The sequence below is a fragment of the Microtus pennsylvanicus genome, chromosome 5 (genome assembly GCF_037038515.1).
Source record: "Microtus pennsylvanicus isolate mMicPen1 chromosome 5, mMicPen1.hap1, whole genome shotgun sequence".
Taxonomy (NCBI): domain Eukaryota; kingdom Metazoa; phylum Chordata; class Mammalia; order Rodentia; family Cricetidae; genus Microtus; species Microtus pennsylvanicus.
The window spans coordinates 15,628,507-15,653,580 of NC_134583.1; the positions used below are offsets into that span (position 1 = coordinate 15,628,507).

Sequence of the window (25,074 nt, forward strand, 5' to 3'; positions counted from 1 at the left end):
TTCAAAGTGGATTGGTCACGGTTTGTAACATCTCGACAAAAGAAGTGTGTCTCGTCCTCTCTGCAAGGGCTGACAATCATGTGATGGTTGCTGGACCTGAACTGGCATCCTACACACTAAATGCATACTGAGTCTGCTTTTAGCCGGGCTTTGACGCGGTTCGCCACTTCCTTCCGGAGGCCACGCCCAGCCGAGGGCGCCGAGCGTGACCGCCACGCCTCCGCTCGCGATTTTGCGCTCGCGCGGGTGTCTTGGCCCTCGGCGCGGCCCGTCCCTGGGCGCCTGCGGCGGGCTGAGGGCTGACGTGTCTGCCGTTTCCCGGTGTCGGTGTGAGCGAGACAGTGATGGCGGACGCCTGGGAGGAGATCCGGCGGCTGGCGGCTGACTTCCAGCGGGCGCAGTTTGCGGAGGCCGCGCAGAGGTGCTGGTCCCCTCCGGTCTGGAGCCGGCTTAGGCCCGGGACGCTGCCCTACTCCCTCTCCGGCCGCCGGATGTCGGCTGGACCCCGGGGACCGGCTGCTGTGGCTGCCGGTAGAGGCGCTCACAGCCCGGCCTAGACCCCAGGGCGGTGCGCAGCAAGTAGCCTGTCCCTCCTTAAATCCCTTCTTATCTGCGGGTGCAGATCTAAGCCGCCCTCTGTCAGTCTTAGGGACTCCCGGCCCCTGACTTTTCTGTACTCCCTGAACCTTTGGAGGAGTGACCAGAACATCCCGACCCTTGTCCAGGATTACAGATCGCATATATAATGCGAACAGATTTTTTGTTTCTCCTTGTAAACGTGTTCTTGTAGTATTTTATTACTACGGCATCTACAGACACTAACCCTTTGCTGCTGTTTATAGCATTGGGAGCTACAAACACATTCATTCACACACCAAACAAGCAACAACAAACCCCAAGAAAACAAAATCTAGGACACGATAAACTGTGTGAGTAACTGACAGTAGTGACGGTTTTGCTAAGTCAGATGACCTGTCTCTACACCATCTGTGCTAGTAAGACCAACATGCTGTGCTTTTTGGAAAAGTTCGTTCCATCTGAAAATCAAAGGCGTAGCTGGTGTTTTCTTTCTTACCTTGTATGTCCACAGTTTTGATAGTTGAAGACCGGACTAGAAGAGAACACTGTTAGAATCATAGTACAGTGATGTGTCTCGATTAAGTAAATAATTCAAGTGAATGCAAAGTGGCATACTCTTCAAGTTTCCTTTTTAAATTACTTAATGCCATTGTACTGATAAAGAACAGATTTTGTAATGTAGAAGTTACTCAAGATTTTGCATAGAAAAAATTTTTTGTGTGTGTGGGCCATATCAGCCGCACTCATCGGCCGCACTCTTAAACTTCTGGTTTTTCGCAGGTTGTCAGAGCGGAACTGCATTGAGATTGTGAATAAACTGATCTCTCAGAACCAGCTAGACGTAGTCCATACGCTTGATGGGAAGGAATACATCACTCCAGCCCAGATCAGCAAAGAGATGAGAGAGGAGCTCCATGTCCGAGGGGGTAAGTAATTCCTTAGCGTTATGGCCTTCTTTTTACTGGATGTTTGGGAAATACATTAGAATTATAAGTAAATAATCATATGGAGGTTATAGGGCATTCTCCTCAATTGTTCCTTTTTCTCCCCATTTTGTGTTGGGAATCAAACTTGGGCACATGCTAGCAAATGCTGCCGCTGAGCTGTAACCCTTCTCAGCTGGTAACTTAATCAGCCTTCCTAGGTTCATGCAAACGTGATCTTGATTATTACCATTTAACGAATACCATGGCTTGGTTGTATTGAATTAAATGTATTCTGTATGTAGGGTTTTTCTTTTCATACTAATTTACATCATGAACCAGGGGTGGGCACCTAGCTCTCAACTGTATCTGAGGAATAGAAATTTTGTAAGACTGTAAGTTCTCAGATATTAATGCTGCATTCTTTAAAAAACTTTGTAAATCTATAAACTATAATCCAAGGTCCATCATATTATATGAAATGCAGTTACTGCCAGCAGACACAAAATACTGTTTTCTTTGTAGTTTTAAAATTTGAACTATGACTTAAGCAGACTGAGCACAGCTGGAATTCAACCAAACCAACTCTTCATTGGACACTATTAATGTGTAATCTTGGTGTTTTGTTTTCTGTCTTCCTGCATTAGTGCTAATAAAATACAAGCTGTGATTTGGAATGTTTAACACATTCTCTCTTGCTAGTAGATAAACACCCACTTTCCAATTTTAAAGAATGGCTCTTTCATCTTAATTTATTGCAGATTTTTCCATTGGTCATTTTAGATGAACTGAATTGTGTGGGGAAGGGAATGGCTCTCCGATGTTTGTCCACCTTGTAGCGGTTGATGTTCATAATTGAATCTGATGTGATAAAAACATCTTTGAAACAGTACTGCCTATGGTTTTAACCATAAATAGATTGATCAGCTTTAGTAATTTATATCTCAATGCATCAGTTATTGTGCTCCAATGCCCTTTGTAGAAGGACTTGGACTGATCAACACTGTATCTGTTAGAATTATGCTGTTCAGCTATACTTCCAAGTAATTTAAATGCCTGTCTTTTGTTCAAAGGTCGAGTAAACATTGTTGACTTACAACAGGTAAATTTGTAAAAATTTTGCTTTGATTTCTTAAAAGTTTCTTAATATCTAATACTGTGGGTTTGTTTGGTTCCTCTCTAAGTATTCACTAGTACTGGTGTTATGTGGTGTGATGTTTGTGAAGAAACAGTTGTAAAACCTTGGCTAATGGCTTAAGTTGATTTACTACGTTTTATTTCTTGGGTTTTGTTTTTCTTTTTTGTTTGTTTGTTTGTTTTTGAGGCACTGTTTCTCTGCAAAATAGCCCTAGCTGTCTTGGAACTACCTCTTGTAGACCAGGCTGGCCTGCAACTCACAGAGATCCGCTTACCTCTGCCTCCCAAGCGCTGGGATTGAAGGTGTGCACTGCCACTGCCCAGCTTCATTCTTGTTTGAATACATTCTTTACAGATAAAACTCAATAGTTATTACATTATAAAATTGTAAGGTTTGTGTAATTTTGGGTGAAATATCATTTAGTTTTTCATATTTATATAATAGAGAAATAGTTTAAAAAGGAAAGAAAAATATTTTTAAAATATTAAAAAGTATATATAATCTAGATACTAGAAAATTTTATATGAAAGGATGTGTTTTATGAGTTCACTGCTTAATACAAGGTTTCCTGGAAAAATGTAATTCATCAGAATTCAAAAGAAAATAAATAAGCAATGGGACTTTTTTTCCCTCCCTCCCCTTCTTCCTCCCCCCACCCTCTTCTCTCTTTCTTCTGTAATTAGCAGTGTTTGTCTTTTTCTGTGACCCTGTCTTGTCTAGAACTGTCTATGTAGACAACACCAGCCTTGAACTTGTGACTGTCTTTCCACATGTTCAGATTATAGCTGTTTGCACTATACTTAGCTATCAATTTTTTAAAGCAATTCATCAAAGAGTGAGTTTAAAGGTATAACTCTTAGTGTATAATCTTAAATTTAACAAGTAGTGCAAACTTTATTTAATTTCTATCTAATTCTAGGTCATTAATGTGGACCTGACTCATATTGAAAATAGAATCAGTGACATTATTAAATCAGAGAAGCATGTCCAAATAGTATTGGGTCAACTGATAGACGAGTAAGTAAAATGTTTAGAAGCTCTTTCTTCCTTCTTTCAATTAGCCTTTGAGTTTCGGTCAGTGACGGCCAGTTAGCCTTTTTGTTTAAGCTCATGTAATACAGTATAAAAACCATTTTATTATAATAATCATTTCATTTTAAAGTAAGTACTAGGTATGGGGAATGCATTTTCATAAATAGTCTAAATCTTGATCTTTTTCCTATTAAGGCAATATAAAAACATAGCTTTTATTACTTGTCATGAATTAACTGAACTCAAAGCAAATGTGTTTTAAAAATACTAATGTGAAATGACTATAAAATTTCTATTGGCAAAAGAAAGAAAACCTGCCATTTGATTAACCATACATTTCATTGCATCCATGAGCAAAGAATTAGCTTTAGAATCTGAACAGTGAGTGATGTTCATTCGCATTCTGCTCATTACTCCAAGAAAAGCATGACGAGAAAATGCAGAAGGAAAATACTCTTAAGTTTTTAAAAATCTTTTCTTCGATATTAGGAACTATCTGGATCGGTTATCAGAAGAGGTAAATGATAAATTGCAAGAAAGTGGCCAAGTAACCATCTCAGAACTGTGTAAAACCTATGACCTTCCTGGGGATTTTCTGACACAGGTACTTTCTTCCCCTAAAAGTGTAAAGAATGTCAAAGAGTCAGTGGGGAACTGGATCAGGTGGTTTTACATAAGGTACAGTGGATATCTCTCACAGCCATGGTTTTCGTGAGTCCCATCTATGTCTCTAGAGAGACTTGTTGAAAACAATCACAGTTATCCCACACCCTAAGCCCCAAGACACTTAAGAGTAGTTAATGAATGCATTTTAGGACTGTCTTGATGCCACAGAAGGGCGTGTTCCACAAGTGCGTGGATTTGCCTAGTGCTTATAATATTCACTGTAGAAACTAACCAAGATATATGCTGCTTTCTATAATCGCTAAACATTATAATTAGAGGGGGCAACGATAAGGGCTGCTGCTGAATGCTTTGCAGTGAAAAACACTTCCAGCAAAGGTTTTTCTTATGAAAATGTCAGTCTTTTCTTGCCATCGTTTTCCTCCTCTAAACTGACATGACAGAAAAATAAGACTCACATATTCTCTAACTTTAGGTTTTTTGTGTTTGTACTAAATTCAGATTATGACTATAGTGTAATAATGGTGTTACCTAAAAACTGAAGCAATGTGTTGTCTGTAGTTTGTTATCTAATAATCATAGATGCTGGTGTGATACAGTAAAAACCCATAGCCTTTACTGTTCAACAGACCTGGATTTGAATTTGAATTGGTGCCACTTCTTAGTTAACCAGACATTAAGAACGTGTTTTTCCTCTGTACGGTGTTTTAAATATCATATCTTTTGAGAAGGAATAACTATGTCCTTTTCATAAGTATCAATGAGATATCTAATGAAAAGTTAGCACAAAGGTGGCACTCTAGAAAGAGCAGTTTGTTTTTAGTTTATTGAAACAAAGAAACAGCTGAATCTCATTTTAACTATTGTCTTAGTTACTGTTTTATTGCTTTGTTTAGACACCATGACCAAAGCAACACGTATAAAAGCATTTAATTGGGGACTTACTTAACAGTTCTAGAGGGTTAGTCCAAAATCATTTTGACAGGAAGCTTGGCAACCGGCAGACATGAGACTGAGTGCTTACTCCTGATCCACAGATAGGCAGGCAGTCAGAAAGACAGAGACCTGGCCTGGCCTGGCATGGGCTTTTGAATTCCAAGCCCACTCTCAGGGCCACACCTCCTAATCTTTCCCAAATAGTTCCTTTAAGTAGAGACCAAATTCAAGTCTGTGAGCCTCTGGGGGTCAGGGGTGCCTTTTCATTCAAACCTCCACAACGACCTTTCATCTTTAGAAAATCTGACTTGAGAACGTTACCAAACCATAAGTACATAAAACTAATTTGTAGTATACATCTGTTCGTGCATATTAATAAGCTTTTGTAGTATTTAAAACACAGTTTAGAAATGATAGATGGTTAACAAAGCATTTTAGGGGTCCAAGTCCTGTTTTTACCTCAGAAACTATAAATCATCAAAAGTTAAACTTAAAAGAAATAAAAGGCTCTGAGCAAATGATTTTCTGTGCAACTGTGCTTCCGGGTGCTTCAGAGTTTTCAGCTCTGTCTTCTGAGCATCACAGCATGTTTCTAAAAGCTTACATATATACCCTCATTGTAAAACTATTAAACAAACCAATGAATGCATCTGCTTTTGGGGGAATGAAATATGTCCAGACCTATTTCATATGTACTTGTACTCATGTGGTATAGCTGAGAAGAAATAAGTTTGAAAACAAGTCAAGTAACCAAAAGTCTGCCAGTTTAAATCTGGAAAAAAATCTTGTAATTGTTGGAGAATATCATCTTTCAGATCTTATGGTTCCCTTAGCTGTCAAATCGTGGAATGACATTTAATCCTGTTAGTGTCCAGTGGTCCAAGTAGAGGCTTCTCTGAGACCCATCTTCTTATTTGTATATTGAAAATCATGTATATCTAGAAAACTGGATAATCAATTATTTTTATTTTTTATTAGAAATAAGTATTGTTAGCAGGGGCTATTATTTCAGTTAATCCTTGATCAATTAACTAACAATAATAATTGCTATTAGTATAGGTAATCATCTAACCATTTGGTATGTTTCTGGACTCTTCTGTGAGACAATGACGTTTTCTAGATACTAATGCATCATTTTAGTTTATGTATGATATAGTTTGAACAGTTGAACTTTCTGTCACAGCACATAGCATAAATTAAGTAGGAGTATACAAACACATACTTTAATTTTGTTATTGCAAATTAATAAAAATTGATGCCTTATTCCCAGGCACTAACTCAGCGACTTGGTCGAATTATCAATGGCCACATTGACCTTGACAACAGAGGGGTGATTTTCACTGAGGCCTTTGTGGCTCGTCATAAAGCACGCATCCGTGGGCTCTTCAGCGCTATCACCCGGTAAGCATGGTTTAAGTACGTATATATGGATATACTTATATGCTTCTTGAATACGATTTGCATCTTTTATCAAGTAGTTGAATCTGTTTAAAACAAAATCTCATTAAATATCCCAGTGTATGAAATAGGTAGAAAGAGAGCTCTGAAATGGGACTATAAAGCCTCCAGGATCCCCAGACCCCGCTGTCTCCACTCACATCACCTTCCTTTCCCTGCTCTTACAACTCTTGTACTTTTACAGAAGACGGTGTTAAAATCTGATACTAACATCACTATATGAAAAATCACCCAGAAATCTTGGAAAGATCGTGCAGTTATTAAAATGGGAGAATTTGGTCCCACATAGGAGCCATGTGATGGCACATAAGTCTAACTTACTTGGAGTTTAGATGGGACTGTTTTTAGAATCCTTTATGCTAAAAGTCCACAGTTTTAATGAACAGCAATATTGCTTTTGAAAGGTACCAAGAGTCTGTAAACCGTCCAGGTCTATTTAAATACAGAATTCAGAAGGCCTACATTCTTGGCTCTGCTCTCCTGTCACGTAGTTTCTGTTGAGTAGCTTTGCCTTCCATCAGTCTTGAGCTGTCACTACACCTCGGAGTGGCATATTCCACTCTGTTGACTGAGGTTCTGTCCTGCCCAGGTCCCGCAATCGTTAAGTCCCAAAGAAATCACACAGAGGTCTATACTAATGATAAAACTGATTGGTCTATTAGCTTGGGCTTCTTATTAACTCTTATAACTTATATTAACCCGTTATTCTTATCTATGTTAACCACATGGCTCAGTACCTTTTTCAGCGGGGCAATCACATCTTCCTTCTTCTGTGGTTGGGACAGGACTGGGGAGGAATGGGCTTCCTCCTTCCCAGCATTCTCATGTTCTCATAGACCCGCCTCTACTTCCTGTCTGGTTGTCTCGCCTATACTTCCTGCCTGTCTACTGGCCAATCAGCATTTATTTAGAACATAATTGACAGAATATAGACAATTGACCCTCACCACCACTCTATCTAATGCTCTGCTCATCCTTTCCTTTTAAGGTCTCTTAAAACTGATGTTTGTATTCACTGCCCATGTTCCTACTCTCTGTCACTTCTCAAACCATTTGTCTGGTTTCTGCCATTTATATTGTCAATATCACTAATCTGATGTCTATTTGCTCTCCTTATTTTAATTGCCTTTGCATCAACATTTAACAGCAGACATTCCTTTTAAATAGGGCAGCTGTAGTGATTTCTTTTTCATCGTTTGACACACAGTATGTATTTATTGAGTACCGAACACATGCAGGGCACAAGGAGTACAACAGACTGAGCGGTTTCAAGGGGAAGCTTGTTTAGTTGGAGCAATGTTCATTCTTTTTCATTCTTAAATAATCTGGCATTTATAAGTAAACTATTAGAAAGTTTTTGTATGGCCAATATAGAAGTTGCTCAAATTTTCCCACAAATATTTTAGTCTGTATTTCCTACAAAAGAGCATTATCCTATATAATATAACCCAGAACTCATAGTCAGAAAACTAACATTGATATATACACCCATCTAGTATTCAGATTCATATTGGTATACTGATTGCTTCAGCACTGCCTTTTCTGCTCCTTCAGGTTCAGTTCAGAATCATATGTTTCACTTAATTGTTATAGTCTTTGATCATCTTTAATCTGGAACACTTGTTTGGTCTTTTTCTGACTTTTCTGATTTTGATATTTAGAAGGACACATGTTAAATTCTCATGTCTATTGTTTGTACCTAGTGTCATTATTAAGTTGCTCATCATTGACAGGAATTCACAGAAGGGGTGCATTATTCTTGTATTCCATAAATACATACTGTTGTCAAATGATGAAAAAGAAATCACTACAGCTGCCCTATTTAAAAGGAATGTCTGCTGTTCAATGCTGATGCAAAGACAAGTAAAATAATGAATATATAAGAAGATTGTTATAATTAAAATAAACAGAGATGACACAATTCACAGCAATTTGGGAGTTTGAGAAAATTTAGGATCAAACAGTTTAATAAAACAAATTGATCCATATGAAATTTTGTCAAAAAAATTTCATCAAATCTCTCCAAACACACAGCTTTAAGTATTTCATTCATTTATAAATAAGTATTTCTATTTTACCAAGTGTTTTCAAGAATTTAAAAGAAAAAATATTGTGGCATTATAAGTAATCAGCAAGGCATTAAAAATTGTAATTAGTTAAAAGACTTCTAATATGTATACAATTCAAATCCTGACTGGAGAATACAGATGCTGGCTTAAAGTAAATAGAAATGAAATCTTACTTTAAAACTATGAGTAGTGAAAAGTAAATACAGGACTGTGGAGATGGCTCAGTGGGTAAAGTACATGTTCTGCAAGAATAGGAACCTGAGTGTTTGCGTGTGTTCTCAACATGTTCTTTAAAACCAAACATGGAGGCACCCATCTGAGACCCAAGTACTGTAGAGTGGAGACAGCAGATTCTGGGAGTTTGCCAACTCTAGCTAGATAGGAAGCTTCAAGTTGAGTGAGAAACCCTGTGTCAAAAAATAAACAGGGGAGCAGTGGTGGCGCACGCCTTTAATCCCTATACTCATGGAGGCAGAGGCAGGCGGATCTCTGTGAATTCAAGGCCAGCCTGGTCTATAAGAGCAAGTCCCAGGACAGGCTCCAAAGCTGTAGAAAAACCCTACCTTAAGACAACAAAAATAAACAAATAAATAAATAGGAGACATACATACATACATAATACACAAAGAAACAAAAAGCATTCAGGTATATATTCAGCTATGTAAATACTTATGATGGCCTGGAGATGTAAATAAGTTAGTGATTGTGGGAGAGTGCCAACTATACATGCACAAAGCCGTGGAATGAACTTATAGCACCCCTTATCTCACTACCACAATCACATACAGTGGTCATATAAAGACATGAATAGATGACATCCATTAAATCTACTTATAATGCTTCAAACTACTGTAATAGACACTGTAAATATCTATCAGCTGAGCATGTAAACCAACTGGGATATATCTGTATTATAGAGTGATGTTCATGCCTGAACTACTTCATGCATGTTTCATTATTGACATTCAGTAATATAACAGCATGTCAAAGAAAACAGGAACCCGAGACCTCCTATTTAATCAACTCTGTTGAATGTCCAGAAGGTCACATTTCTAGAATCAGGAAACAGATGATTCTTATCTGCAGAGTGGCAGCAGTGATTCAGCAGTGATAAAAACATTGTGAAACTGGATTGTTGTGACGGTACATGAGTTTGTAAATGTATTAAGATCACTGAGTATACACTTGAAATTGAGTAGACATTAATTATATATAAATCATACCATACTAAAATAGTTTAGAAAATATTACAGTAAATACAAATGAGTAAAAGTAGCATATTAAAATTGATTTCTTCAAAATACTTTTGTCAAGAAATATTCCAGATACATTTAAGCACATATATTATCTCACTTTTCTCGAAAAACAGAACCATATGACGCTCCCTTATGTGTTCTCATGTAAAAGGAGGGAAACGATAGTAAGGAAAATGATGATCACCTATGCTCACATGTCTGTGAGTTCTATGTCATGCATGTAGCCATGTACTGAAAATACTTGGGAAGAAAATTAGATGCGCACTAAACTTTTCAGATAGCATATTGCATTAGAAAATAAGGACATCTAGGACTGTTAAGTGCACAAGTTATAGGGAAATCCCACAGCATTGTACAATGAGAGGTGTGAGCATCCTTGAATTTCAGTCTGCTGCACAGTAAGGGACAAGGGCATGCTCAGCATCTCACAAAAAGGAAAATCCTGCTGGAATCATAATAGAAGTTGATCTTCATTATGAATAGACTCATTCTTGCTATCTGGGTGGCACAAGCCTGATCAGGTATTTAAGAGTTGATATAACTTTGCCATCATTTTTTTCTTTAAATTAATTGATGTTTTCTTTTAATAATCTCCAGTTTGTTGGGGTTTTTTTTTTTTCAGTCTTATACAATTCTATAGTGAATTAGTTTCAATGTTTTTCTTTTAATTTCCCATAAAGGCCTACAGCAGTGAATTCTTTGATTTCAAAATATGGATTTCAGGAACAGCTCCTTTACTGTGAGTTTTATTTCAATTTGTTTTATTTGGGTTGTGGATGTAACTCAGTAATATAGTGTTTTTTTGAGAATACATAAGTACCTGGCTTTCATCTCCAATGATGAGAAAGAGAAAGTTTCACATAGTTCTCTTCAAGGGCATACATTTATTGACCCAAGGATTTCCCTGTGGGTTCTACCTCTAGTGAGTTCCATGAGCCACAATAGCACCTCTGTAAGCCCAAGAAGACATTCAGCATCCAGGGTATAGCATTGCTGTATGGACTGTTGATGAAACGAAGTCATTGATTTTCTCTTTTTCTTCTTTTTCTAAAGTTTGTTATGTCTTTTACTTTTGGACATTATAATATAACCATGTCATTTCTCACTTCTCTTTCTTTGCTTCTAACTTCCCATCTATCACTCCTTGTTCTCATCCAAATTCTTGACCTCTTTAATGGTTATTGGTGGTGGTGTTGGTGGTGGTGATGGTGATGGTATGGTGATGGTGGTTGTGGTTGTGGTAGTACTGGTGTCTGTGGATATGCATAACTTTTTTATTGGATAACTAATTGGGGTGCTGTTCCCTGGGGAAGACTTTCTCCTGCACTCAGCATGTCTAAGTTGCCTATAGTTCTGTGTGTTAAGGTTGAGGCCTCCTGGGGCTTTTTTCTCCCCTCCACAGTAGCATGTTTGTTCTTATAGGCAGCCATGTTGGTGAGCTTTTGACATTCCTAGGAAATGCAGTTTCACAGTAAATTCCCGATTGCTCTGACTCCTATAATCTTTCCACCCTCTTTTTCATGGTGGTCCCTGAGCCTTACGTGCAAGAGTTAGATTATAGGTGGATCCATTGTGACTGGACTCCACAGCTCTGCATTTTGATTGGTTGTGGTTTTCTGTAGTGATCTCAGTGTGTTACAGAAAGAAGTTTCCTTGAAAGTAGATGAGGACTACAATGTGGGGATAAGGACAGATATTTAGAATGACATTAGAGATTATGCTTGTTTAGTAAAGTGGTGTTTGTTAGCTCTTCTCCAAGGTCCACAACTCTACCCGCCTCAGGCACCATTACCATATGAGGCATGATTTCCCTCTTGTTGAACATGCCTAAAGTCCAGTTAGCTTGCAGATTGGCAATAGACTTAAGAAGATGGTAGTGGTGATAATGAAATTTGTGCCCAGTGTGTATTGAGTGCTTGCTATAATTTCAGCTAAGGCTAGCATTTACTTGAATACTGCACCTTTATGAGATGGGTATTATTATTGTTCCCATTTCACAAATAAGAAAATCAAGATACTAAGTAAATTATTTGCCCAGGGTTTTATAGTTAGTAGATGGCAGAGTTGAGGTTTGTCCTTGACCACTGGAGCCACAGAATCCATCATCGGAGCTGTGGCATTTTACTTCTGCATTAGGAACGGTTGATGCCCTGCTTCAGTTAATCAGAAATGGAGAGTGACCACACTGCTGAATTAATATGTCCTGGTGTTTGGTTCTTCTTGTTATTATAAAATTGAATGTATAATGCTAGTGATTAATCATTATCTATTAAAGTAAAAATCAAATTATACTTTTACATCAAATTATTAAATGATGGGGTGATGATTTTTTAATCAAGTTTTTAAGTTAACATATATGTCATATTTTGTTCTTAGTTGTCTTTGATCTCCATTTCTACTACTCTCTCTTACTGGTTCCCCCTCCCTGAAAGAGTCCCCTCTCTTTTGTTTTAATGTTGCATGTATTGCATTACCCCCTCTTTCCCAACCCTTCCTACTCTCTTACAATACTTCCTTCTCTTCAGTGGCCTCCATTTCTGACAAAGATGTTGAGTTTTTCTCAAAATTACTCAATGTGTAAATATTATCTGGTTTGAATTACACTGGTTTCTAAATTTTTCCTGAGTTACAGGCTGAGTAGTCTCATAAAATAAATACTAGGGATGTTTTTTAAATGTAATTTCATGTACGGTGTTTAAATTGTAATATATCTTGTAGAAGCATCACGTTTAGGGACACTGACTGTAAAGTGTTGGCCTTCAAAGCCGTGTCCCCGTTCTGATCTGTGTGTACTGTGTGTTTGCTTTAAGCTGTGCTTGAGGAGCTCGTTGGCACTGGACGTCTGCGAGGCACTGTGGTTGGCGGCCGACAGGATAAAGCAGTGTTTGTCCCTGACATTTATTCCAAGACACAGAGTGCTTGGGTGGATTCCTTTTTCAGGCAAAATGACTACCTAGGTAACTATTTTTTTCTTTTCTTTGAAACTAAAATTTCTTCTTAACACTGAACTCTTCATAGAAAGCGTTGTTCTCCAGAGTCCACATGCATTTTCCTGTGGTTGACTAGGTAGATTGTCATGGTTCCCTTTGACTGCAAAAGTTGTCACTTTCAATTCTTTGGGGCTTAGGAACTGAAATTAATTCCATTATCACTGAAATTTAAAATTGCCAAAAGATGGTATTGACAGTTACTAACCTTCAGTTTGTATAACGGTGTTGTAAAATTCAAGTGTTTAATCCCCAAAAGCAATTATTGTGTTTAATGTAGTGTGCTTTTTCTTTCAAGTTATTTCATTTTAGAAATATGCATTGACTGGTTTTTCAGTGCTTACTTTTATCAGTTATCTACTGCTCAGAAACAGTATTATTCTAAAGTGTGCTTCCGAGGTTCTGCCCTCATTTCTGTAAAGCAGACTGATTGAAAGCAGTGGCCATGTCCTCTGCTGAATGCAGACCTGATCAAGCTGTAGACTGGGGCACGCGCTCCTAAGTTTATGAAGAACAGTTTGAATGTATACTCTAGTACAGATCACTCGATCTCTGATAATATGCATACAGTTTATGAAGAACAGTTTGAATGTATACTCTAGTACAGATCACTCGATCTCTGATAATGTGCATACAGTTTATGAAGAACAGTTTGAATGTATACTCTAGTACAGATCACTCGATCTCTGATAATGTACATACAGTTTATGAAGAACAGTTTGAATGTATACTCTAGTACAGATCACTCGATCTCTGATAATGTGCATACAGTTTATGAAGAACAGTTTGAATGTATACTCTAGTACAGATCACTCGATCTCTGATAATGTGCATACAGTTTATGAAGAACAGTTTGAATGTATACTCTAGTACAGATCACTCGATCTCTGATAATGTGCATATAGTTTATGAAGAACAGTTTGAATGTATACTCTAGTACAGATCACTCGATCTCTGATAATGTGCATACAGTTTATGAAGAACAGTTTGAATGTATACTCTAGTACAGATCACTCGATCTCTGATAATGTGCATACAGTTTATGAAGAACAGTTTGAATGTATACTCTAGTACAGATCACTCGATCTCTGATAATGTGCATACAGTTTATGAAGAACAGTTTGAATGTATACTCTAGTACAGATCACTCGATCTCTGATAATGTGCATACAGTTTATGAAGAACAGTTTGAGTGTATACTCTAGTACAGATCACTCGATCTCTGATAATGTGCATACAGTTTCTTCAACCCCAGTTCTAGTTAAGCTAGAACTTTATTACTAATTTCTTAATAGCTATAATGCCTTCAGTACCAGTAACTTCTGTAGCTCTGAGTCTGTTATGTTAAATTGTCTGCTTTGGAGAATGGCTGTGGCTTATTGTACAGTAACACATTTTAAAAAATAAAATTCACTCCTTTAACTAAAATAAGCAAAACAGATTTCAGTTTTAATTTGAACAGTTTCCATTTCCTTTACTGCTGTCTTTCATTGTATTGCTCTGTAGTCCAGCTTTCCTTCAATCCTTCAGTGGGGAAAGGAATCACGGAGCACTTGAAGCAGGTTTCTTACAGGGATCTTTAGTAATTGACACCTAGGAAAATAACCCCATGTAACTAGCTACAGTACATTTCTTTTCTTTATTCCTCAGAAAATGCTGGAATACATGACAGTCACAGTCAAAGAATGGGTTTGTGTGGAATTAACTTTTTATAAGACTTCAGGAAGGAATCAATGAGTTCTATTCAACTTTCTTGTGTATTTCTAGAATTTGATGCTTTATCAAGACTTGGAATCCCAGATGCCATGAACTATATAAAGAAAAGATACAAGAATACACAACTCTTGTTTTTGAAGGCAGCTTGTGTTGGTCAAGGACTTGTGGACCAGGTGGAAGCATCAGTAGAGGAAGCCATCAGCTCGGGGACATGGGTTGATATTTCTGTATGTTTTACCTTTTTCTATTAAGTTTTTCATAAACCAATGATGAGTGATATTTTACTAAAATGTGCCCATTTTAGAAATAAATTATGTAAAACTAATATTGCCTTTAGAAGTAAATTCTAGCAGTCATTGTTACAAAAGAAATGAAATTTTAATTATTTTAGGCTTAAAGTGATGTTGTAAGTATATATAATCAAATCTAGAATTTTATAAATCTCAGAAACAAAGAAGAAAATAATATAGCAAACATTTCAGTCCTGAAAGTGAAATTGGTGAGATTTTTGCACATCTGAATGAGTTTTCTTTCTAGTTGCTATGAAAAAATACCCTGATAAAACCAACTTCAGGGTGAGCAGACTTGTTTTAGGCTTGCTAGTCTATCATCATGGGAAGTCAAGGGAGAAGGGATATGAAGCAGCTAATCATAGACATCCACAGTCAAGGACAGAGAGCAAACTAATGCATACCTGCTTGCCAGTGCTCGATTCACTTTCTTCCCTTTTATCCAATCTAGGACCAAAACCCAGGGAATGGTTCCACTAACTTTTAGGCTGAGTCTTCTTATAATAGTTAACACTAGCAAGGCAGTCCTCCACAGATGAGCCAGAGGCCAGTCTGATCTAGATTGTCCCTCATTCAGACTCGTCCCAGGTGATTCTATGCTGTGTCATTTAGCAGTTGAAACTAACTATTATAATGCCTTTTCCAAGCATGTTCAACTGCCCTGGCCTCAGACATCCTGGTGCTTATTCCTTCTCCAGTAATCTAATGTATTACCATGAACTGCTTTAGCACCAGTAGTGTTGTTCAAGGTTCAGCTGCCCCTCGTTATGCCACAGAAACACTGCAGAATGGGTAAAGGTAAGCTGGAGGCCAGTCTGCTATTCCTAATGAGAACATAGGTGTTTTTATAAGGTAGGAAAGCTGCTTGTGGGTACTGAATTCTTAAGGCTTCTTTATTCTTACAGCAGATCTCAGATAGTTTCTGTGTGATAGGCACTGTTCTATAGGCTACAAATGGTAAACAAGCAAACCCGTGTCTTCTCTTAAGATAGACAGTTCATGGGGATAGATACATAAAATAGTAATTAAATATAATAGTTTAGGTAATAGAGCTGAAAAGAAACTTTGTACAGGTAAGGTTGTCAGAACTTACTGGTGAATTGTATGTAGGTTTAAGAGAGAAACATAGAGGGTTCTGTAGATTTTGGTGGTGGTTTGCCCAACTTGATAGTCCTATAAGGTATGCAAGTGGGGAAACTGGGTATAAAACTTGATTTTTTTATACAATTTGCGAAGTTGGGATCATAACTGCTTCTGAAAGCCACTGACTGGCTTAAGTGAGGGCACTTGAGGGGAATCACACTTACAGATATATCTTCACACATATGTGTATTATACATATGAACAGATGACCTGTGTTTCACTGCATTTCTCGCGTTTTCATTTTGCTTGTAATTCCAGCCTCTGCTGCCCAGTTCTTTGTCAGCTGAGGATGCTGCCATGCTGCTTCAGCAGGTAATGAGACCCTTCAGCAAACAAGCCTCAGCGCTCGTCTTCAGCGACACAGTTGTGGTCAGTGAGAAGTTCATAAGCGACTGCACAGAGCTGTTCAGCCAGCGGATGCACCAGAAGGCGGAAAAGGTAGCCCAGCTTTCTCCACCTGCTAACCTTAGCAGCATCCTTTCCATTCAGGGCCAGCTGACCTTTGGGGAAATGCTGTGGCAGTCTGACCAGAGAGGAGTATCATCTTGCACAACTTTTCCATGTCCTCTACGATTTATTATTCCTTTTCTTCATCTTCCTTAGAACCTGTTAAAAGTTAGCAAATTTTATAAATGAAAATCGTATCAATAAAATCATATAGTTTTTTAATTTAAGTTGCCAAAGGATTTTATTCACTGTTAAATCTTAAAATTAATAAAAAGTTACTCATATTTAAGTTAAGCTTATTTTGTGATCAGAGTGACATCAAAGAAAGAAAATCAGTGAGCATATTTTTAGTACAAAGCCTGTACAACACCACAGATAATCTCTAAATTTGACAAATCCTCATTGATTTTACCTGGTTAGAAGAGACAGGATGACTCACTGAGAAAAGAAATTTTATTACTATTGAAGTTTATTCATTTTCAAGAATGAGGGTGCAGTGCTGTAAGTCTTTCGGCTCAAAGTCAGCTCTGAACTCTGTAGTAAGAGCCTATCTTAACCAATCTAAACATGATCATTTATGAAAAATATATTTGTTTGAACCTGTATTTGGGTACCCTCAGAAGTCAGCAAAGGGTATTGAGTCCCCTGAAGTTTAAGTTACAGGTATCCATGAGCTGCCATGGTGGTGCTGCAGCCAAAGCTGGATCCTCTGCAGGGGTAGCTGGTGCTCATCACCACTGCCATCTCTACAGTTCCTGAACAGTTTTCTTTTTTAAATTTTTAGTATTTTATTTCTGTCTAAAAGTATTTTGAAGCACAGTTCTTGCCAGGCCTGTCTTCACAGCTATTCAGTTCTTGCTTATAGTTAAAAACACCATCCATGTATAAAACCTATTGTCAGATAAATCAAGCCCTCTGTCTTAATATACTGTTGCCAGATTCATGCAGACCTAGTAAATGTGTAAATCACTTGTGGTTAACTATATTCTTTTAAACCTTCATAGTGTGACAGTTGCCAATAGTTATCTGCAGATGTCCTGTTAAGCAGACAAGAATAGAAATAAGTAACATCGGTAAACTTTAGGGTTATTGATTTATTCTGTACTTGGACATATTGCTTATCTTCAAAGGAAAAAATGATACTCTGGTAAGAATATATGTAAATACAGGGCTGGAAGTATGTGTGTGTACGCGTGCATGCATGCGAGTGTGTGTCTCCATTTCTGTCAGCTATCACTTATTAAAAAATTGTTCATCGTCTTTCTTTGAACTCTGTTTAACAAAAAAAAAATGGGTTTAGAGAGAGATTATCTTATTATTGGAATCCTTATTATCCTAAGCATCTTCCCTAAGAAGCCAAAAAGAAAATCATAGTATTTTTACTATGAAAACATTCTTTTGTCACTAAAGATTAAAGGACTATTTCTCATTTTAAAAAAAAAAAAAAAAACTGATTTCTTAAGCACACCAAAACCAATGACAGCTGGCAAAGACTGCATCTCTCGCTCTGCAGTCAGATGCTCTGTGGTTGCCTTGCTGCTTTCGTTAGCCAGGCAGAGAAGAGCAGCAAATAAGACCAAGGTTCAAGGAGTCATCCGCAGAGCAGCAGTTATGAGTGTTATCATCTGTAGCAATGAAACCTAACAATGATAATTAGGATGTATGAGTAAACAAGCAACTTCTCTGCTGTTTGAAATGTTGTATATATAAATATATATTGCCTACCAAAAAGCATGTTTTATTTCAGGAAATGAAAAATAACCCTGTGCATTTAATCACTGAAGAAGATCTGAAGCAAGTTTCCATTTTAGAAAGTGTTAATACAAATAAAAAGGATAAAAAAGATGAGCGCAGGAAGAAAGCAACAGGTAATAAATCAATAATACGATGAGTTGTCTGTAAGTAAATGTCAATAGTACAAAGGGGTTTCATTAGTGCAGTTTCAGATTTGCATATCAGATAGCCCCCTTGTGAAAAAAATAAGAAAAGAACAACACCCAATACCTTCCTAAACCACAGGCATGGCGTGCTAGCAGAGACAACATGGTGCTGGCAAGGTACAGAAACACAGGCTTGTGGCTGGAACTGGAATCAACCCAAGGAACTTCAGCTATTGAGTTCCCTACAAAGGGGCTGAAAACTTACATTGGAAAAATCATGCCCCTTTAGCAAGTGTTGCTGGGAAAGTTGCGTTTTTATTTTTCTGCATGAACTTTGTACTAAGGCCATTTGAAAGACTTTATATTTCATTGATTCTTTTTCATTTATTTTAACTGCTAATATGAACCAAATCTTGCTACTAAATTAAAATTTAAGGTTTTTTTAAATTTTTAATTGTATGTGTATAGATGTTTTGCCTGCATGTATGTTTATGCAGCACATGTGTGCCTGGTGCTTGAGGAGGCCAGAAGAGGGCATCAGGACCCTCAGGAACTGGAGTTACAGACAGTTGTGAAGCTGTCATGTGGATCCTGGGAACTGAACATGAATTCTCTGTAAGAGCATACAGTGCTCTTAACTAGTGAACCAGCTCTCTCTTTAGCTCCTAGTAAATTAAATTTTAATGTTGAAAATAGAAATGACGCAGTGTATTCTGACTCTGTCTGTATTCGTGAAAAGATACAAAGCCGTTTTTGTGGCTCCCATCCTCCTGTCTTCCCGTCTGTCTTCTCTTATTTGCCGAGTTCATCTTCACTTCAGGCCTCAGCAATAACTATGATGCTTAACTTTATTGCTTCTTTCAGACTTAAAGTAACTAGACTCGCCTTTCATTAGAGTGGATTCCCAGTTTCAAGTCCTTGGGTGCCTTTCTACCCTCACAGTAGTGGCCACAGGTGTATTATTTCCCTACTTTCTACCCTCACAGTAGTGGCCACAGGTGTATTATTTCCCTACTTTCTACCCTCACAGTAGTGGCCACACTTGTATTATTTCCCTAGTTTGGAGTGACTCTCCTCCTCAGCTGATTTTGCCATTATAGTGCGTTATATTGTTTTGAAACCATTCCCATAGTCATATCCCTAGTCCCTAAAACACCACTTGGCATGGCTTCAGATTTCCTAAGCCAGCAAATCTCCCTGTTAAACATTAAACTTGCATTTACACTCAGTGGTAAGTGCTCTAGGGAGCACTTTCATTTAGTTGAAAAGCACATGCACTTTCCCTGCTCTTACTAGCAGAAACAAATCATTAATGCTCTGCCATACAACCGCAGTCATGAGAACAAGAAAAGGGGAAGGGTGGCTGGAGAGATGGCTCAGTGGTTAAGAACACTGGCTGCTCGTGCAGAGGATCCCGAGTCAAGTCGCAGCACCGACATGGTAGCTGACAGTTACAGAGGCCCAGGTTCTCTCAGGCCTCCATGGGCACTGCATGCACGTGGTACACAAACACATGTGGAAAAAACACTCATACTCATAAAATAATTTTTCAAAAAAGACGAGAAAGGAAAGGTCAAGGAATGGATTTGGCTGCAAGGATATCAGCAAGCTACAGAAAAGAGGCAGCATGGAGTAGATTACAGTCCAAACAACCTCAGGAGTTCGCTTAAGTTCAAGAGATTTCTATTTGTAGTGATAGAACTTATTGATGTTATTATCCTTATCACCTTAGTATGAAAACTGGCCTCTAAAGGAACTAAAATTTTTCTTTAGCTTGCTTTTCATTTTTCTGACATTTGTTTATACAGCAACATATTGTCATCGTTTTCTAAAACTTGTTAATTAAATAATACTAACTAATGTGTTTCTCCCAGAGGGCTCTGGAAGTGTGAGAGGAGGAGGAGGGGGCAACGCCAGAGAATACAAAATTAAAAAAATCAAGAAGAAAGGAAGAAAAGATGATGATAGTGATGATGAGTCTCAGTCATCTCATGCTGGTATGTAGCTTTTATTTCACTATTTATTTGTGTGTGTATGTTTTGAACATTTTTCTTAAGATGCATATAATTAGGTATGTGTGTTCAAATAAGAAGTATTTGTTTTTGCATTTTCAGTGATTACAAATTTCACAGCTTAATAATATGAAGTATAAACTTGTCTCTTAGTTTGCATACCAGAAATCACTAAACAGAGAATATCTTCTATGGTCTTTAACAGTCAGGTCACTCCTTTTAAGGTTTGTCAATGCATAGTCATTCTTCATGCAAAAACAGCACAGCTGATAGTTAAGTGTATTGCCACTCAGCTTTCAGTGATAAACTCATGTGACAATTTATAAAAATGGTCAGTTAGAAGATAAAAGAATTGAAAAGTAGTAACACTGGAAACAAAATTACTTTCAAGCCATGCGTAGGAGCACACAGTTATAATCCCAGCACTTAAAGAGGTAAAGGCAGAGTCAGACATGGTGGTACACACCTTGAATCCCACCCAGCACTCAGAAGGGAGAGGCAGGTGGATCTATGTGAGTTCAGACCAACCTCGTCTACAAAGTGAGCAAAGTGAGTTCCAGGAGAGCTAAGGCTGTTACACAGAGAAACCCTGTATTGAAAAACCACCAAAAAGAGGAAGGAAGGAAGGAAGGAAGGAAGGAAGGAAGGAAGGAAGGAAGGAAGGAAGGAAGGAAGGAAGGAAGGGAAGGAAGGAAGGAAGGAAGAAAGGTAGATGCAGAAGAACCAGGAATTGAAGAACCAGCCTTGAGTTTTACTCATATTTTGCTCTTCTAAATACAATTATATTTTCCCATTTTAAACAAAGGATCATGGAATATAGCCTCCTCGTCCCCAGCAACAATTTTAAAAAGTAATAAGTAAACCTCCAATGAAGATAATATGCTACTATATGCAACATCATAATTGCTTAGGCTTCCCTTTAAAGTACCTAAGAAATGATGAAAAAACTAACACTGTTATTGTACAGAAATACTATTAATTAAAGCAGAGTGTCCAATAGAAATAGCTTACTCTGTCTACTCTGACTCAAACAGCATCAATATGGCTTTGTCTGTGTTATTTTTCATTTTGTGTGCTTATTAATGAATTCCCAAGACACAGTGGGAACAATAATAAAGAGGAATTTTTAAAGTTATTCTCTAATACCTGTAATCGTAGAGAAATGAAACATGTGACATTCTTTTGTGTATAGATTATGAGGCACTATAAGAGTAGTAAAACCATTCTACCTTAAAAGTAATTTCAGTGCTTTGAAACAGGGTTATGTTGTAATCTCTGAAATGGAGGGTGAAATAAGGTTCTCAACTAAAACACAGAATCAAGTCAGTATGAAAGATTACTGGAAGAAATGTAACTTAACCACCTATAAAAGGCTTATGGGAAACAAACAGGAAAAGACTATTTAGTATGAACATTACGGTTACAGAACATACCTTAGAAGGGTCTAGAACTTGGGTATCTACCTTGAAGCTATGAATTCATCTGTTCAGATCCTCATTAAGACAGAAAATTGATTTTTGAGTCATTTTCTTTTATTGCTAAGGTTTCACTTGTTGAATCAATATCTGATTTACCTGGAAATAATCACTTGTATTAAAGGTATAGCTCTATTATTTATAATGAAAATGTTGTTTACTTTCTTTGCTACCAATATTTTTTCAAGTAAGTGGTTAGCCATGATACTATTTTCACAGTTATCAACATTTCCATACACTAGCTGCATACTAATCTTTATTTTTATTATTCACTCGTATAGAATTGTGTTTATTTGTATCTTCCCAAAAAGGTAAATGTTAACATAGTCTTATCACTTTCTGAAGTTCTCATGTAAATTCCAAGGCTGACTTGGCTTCAATAAGTACTGAGTTTTGTGAAGAAGAAAACTTTGTTCTGTGTCGGCTGTTGACAGAAGAGAAATCACTCTCTTCTGAAAGATCATCTCTTAATTGTCCTGATGCCCTGATACCTGATTATTTGCATTTCCTACATTAGCTGAGAGGAGAGAGACCCCTAGGCCTGTGACATCTTACAGAGAACAGCCATTTTTAAAGGAAGTTAAAAAGAACGAAATTCTACCAAACATACTTTCAAAATTTAATTTTATTAGATAGTTATATTTGAAAGTAGCAGTTTTGTTGACATAAAATGTGTTGCTGTCTGGTGAGGTGTGTAATTCTGCCTGGCTTTTGCTCTTGACCATGTGTTTCATTTTCTCATTGCTGATACACACACAGGAAAGAAGAAGCCAGACATCATGTTCATGTTCCAGGATGAAATTGAAGATTGCTTAAAGAAACATGTGCAAGATGCCCCTGAGGAGTTTATTTCCGAACTTGCAGAATACCTAATAAAGCAAGTATAAATTATATCTCTTACTGGTAGTCTTACCATTTTTGACAGAATGTAATTTTCACTAATATCTCTAAAACCATATTTTAGCACCCCCACCCAAGACAGGGTTTCTGGTTATACTGGAATTCACTCTATAGCCCAAGCTGGCCTCTAACTTACAGAAATTTTTCTGCCTCTGCTTCCAGAGTGCTGGGATTAAAGGTGTGCAGCACCATCAACACCTTGCTAGCTCCCCTCCCCGTCAAATCTTTGGAATTCCAAGTTTATTTTTCTTCAGAGGCAGTTAAGATTTGGTAAATGCTTTGGACAGTATGGACAGTAGAAGCTGAGAACCCTTGAAGTGTTCATTGAAGTTGCAGTCTTAGGTCTTGATTGGAACTAATCACTAACTGGTTCCTTACATAGCATTAAAAATAACATCTAAAAGGAGAAAGGAATCATTTTCTATTTTGATTTGACAGAGAATAAACAGTATTTACTTTTAGTCTCTGGAAGAAGGAAAATGGACCTCAAAAAGAATATGTCCAGAAATGTCTACCTTGTAAATGAAACAAGCTAGCTTTACATGCAGAAATGAAAGAAATTTTACATAACATAACCACTGTTACCCAGCCCTGGTCCTCCCTCAGGTTAAGCCCAGCACATAGTCTCATAGAGATTATCGAAGACTTCAGGAAATCTAACTTTTTTATTTTGGAATAGAACTTTTGTAGTGAGATAGTGAGATTTTTTTAAATAGATGTAAATTTTATGCATAAATATATTGCAAAACCATAGTCAGTAAAAATAGAAAATAGATAGCTGACAGTTGTGCACCGTTTTTTGAAGTTATCTGTGATAGAGCATGTAGGTGTGTCTTAATCCATCATCTTAAATAGTAGTTTGGACCCTGAGAGCTTCTCTGCTGTGCTTCCCGACAATGAAGAACAAACTTACCTTCTGCTAGTTCGCAAATTAATGTTAAAGGTCTGTTTCAGCTTATAGAGTTTTACTATCATTCTTGTCATCTTTCCTGCAATTACTTTGAATACTTTAAAATTATGAAAAAAAATTAAAAATTCATTTAAGTTATTATTCCTGGCCCTGTAAAGCAAACTTTTTACTGAACCTTGCTTCAGATTAATTTTATTTGTTAGAAATATGGGAGATTTTTAATTTGTTATTATAAACAAAATTTCTTAAATACATAAGTATGATACATTTTAATTGAGTATATTTATCTTGTCACAGACCTCTTAATAAAATGTATCTTGAAGTGGTACGGTCAGTATTCATGTCGTCAACTTCTGCTTCTGGAACCGGCAGAAAACGTACAATCAAGGACTTACAAGAAGAGGTCTCAAACCTGTACAACAATATTAGATTATTTGAAAAGGGGATGAAGTATTTTACAGGTATACTTAACAGTGTCTTTTTTAATGGATTCTTGAAATTCTGAAAGGAAGTTAGTCTTCATAAAGTGTTCTTCTTTTTCAGATGACACCCAGACTGCTCTTACCAAGCACTTGCTGAAGACAGTGTGTACCGATATCACTAACCTCATGTTCAACTTCCTAGCCTCAGATTTAATGATGGCGGTAGAAGACCCTGCAGCCATTACAAGTGATGTATGTTAGTGATTTGCTTGCTGCATGATGTAATTTGAGTCTGAACACGTTTTTATTTTTTCCCATTTGAAATAGTTCAAAGGGAAAATAAGAGTGTTTATATGGCAAAATTACTAAAGAATTTAAGTATAGTACAATGCTTATATCATTCTATAAGGATTGATAATATGGCCAAAATACATATAGTAAAGAGGTTTAATTACTTTATAACAAATAAAACCTTTTCTAATTGTTTCTATCAGTCTTCCCCTTTTTCTTGTTGATTTATAACTCCCTTAATAGTTAAAGTTCCTTTAGTTCACAGTGTTTTTCTTTTGATGGGAATATACCTCTTAAATACTGAGACAAGCTCCAGTTCATTTGTTTAAAATTATGATCTTAAAGTCGAGTCCAACCCCATCACTCCTGCACTTGCCGTGTGAGGTAGAGCTGTGCTCAGTTACCTACAGGTAAAAGGGTTTGCTCTATTCCTATAGTGATGATAACCATTCCTCCACCTTGTTCTCTTTCTTCTTTTCCTTCTGGTTGGAGATTCAGGGAAAATGAGTGAGAAGGTCATCATGTGGCTCCCTGCATTTATAACTGGCTTTGAAAGTGCTAAAGCCACATGCATCAAATGCTGTGG

General features: G+C 37.3%; 1 protein-coding gene across 2 annotated transcripts in view; it reads left to right on the top strand.

Annotated features, from left to right (window-relative positions):
* The first annotated feature begins 228 nt into the window (after nucleotides 1–228).
* Nucleotides 229–25,074, top strand: part of Ufl1 (UFM1 specific ligase 1) — a 29,916-nt gene continuing 5,070 nt past the window's right edge. For both annotated transcript variants that reach the window (XM_075971299.1, XM_075971300.1), the window contains exons 1-15: nucleotides 229–421; nucleotides 1,360–1,505; nucleotides 2,576–2,604; nucleotides 3,560–3,657; nucleotides 4,162–4,276; nucleotides 6,503–6,633; nucleotides 10,696–10,754; nucleotides 12,826–12,972; nucleotides 14,770–14,945; nucleotides 16,410–16,589; nucleotides 18,346–18,466; nucleotides 20,353–20,475; nucleotides 22,725–22,842; nucleotides 24,073–24,236; nucleotides 24,319–24,449. In XM_075971299.1, the coding sequence (XP_075827414.1) occupies nucleotides 345–421; nucleotides 1,360–1,505; nucleotides 2,576–2,604; nucleotides 3,560–3,657; nucleotides 4,162–4,276; nucleotides 6,503–6,633; nucleotides 10,696–10,754; nucleotides 12,826–12,972; nucleotides 14,770–14,945; nucleotides 16,410–16,589; nucleotides 18,346–18,466; nucleotides 20,353–20,475; nucleotides 22,725–22,842; nucleotides 24,073–24,236; nucleotides 24,319–24,449 (1,815 nt within the window). In that variant the 5' untranslated portion in view covers nucleotides 229–344. The remainder of the gene's footprint in view (nucleotides 422–1,359; nucleotides 1,506–2,575; nucleotides 2,605–3,559; nucleotides 3,658–4,161; nucleotides 4,277–6,502; nucleotides 6,634–10,695; nucleotides 10,755–12,825; nucleotides 12,973–14,769; nucleotides 14,946–16,409; nucleotides 16,590–18,345; nucleotides 18,467–20,352; nucleotides 20,476–22,724; nucleotides 22,843–24,072; nucleotides 24,237–24,318; nucleotides 24,450–25,074) is intronic.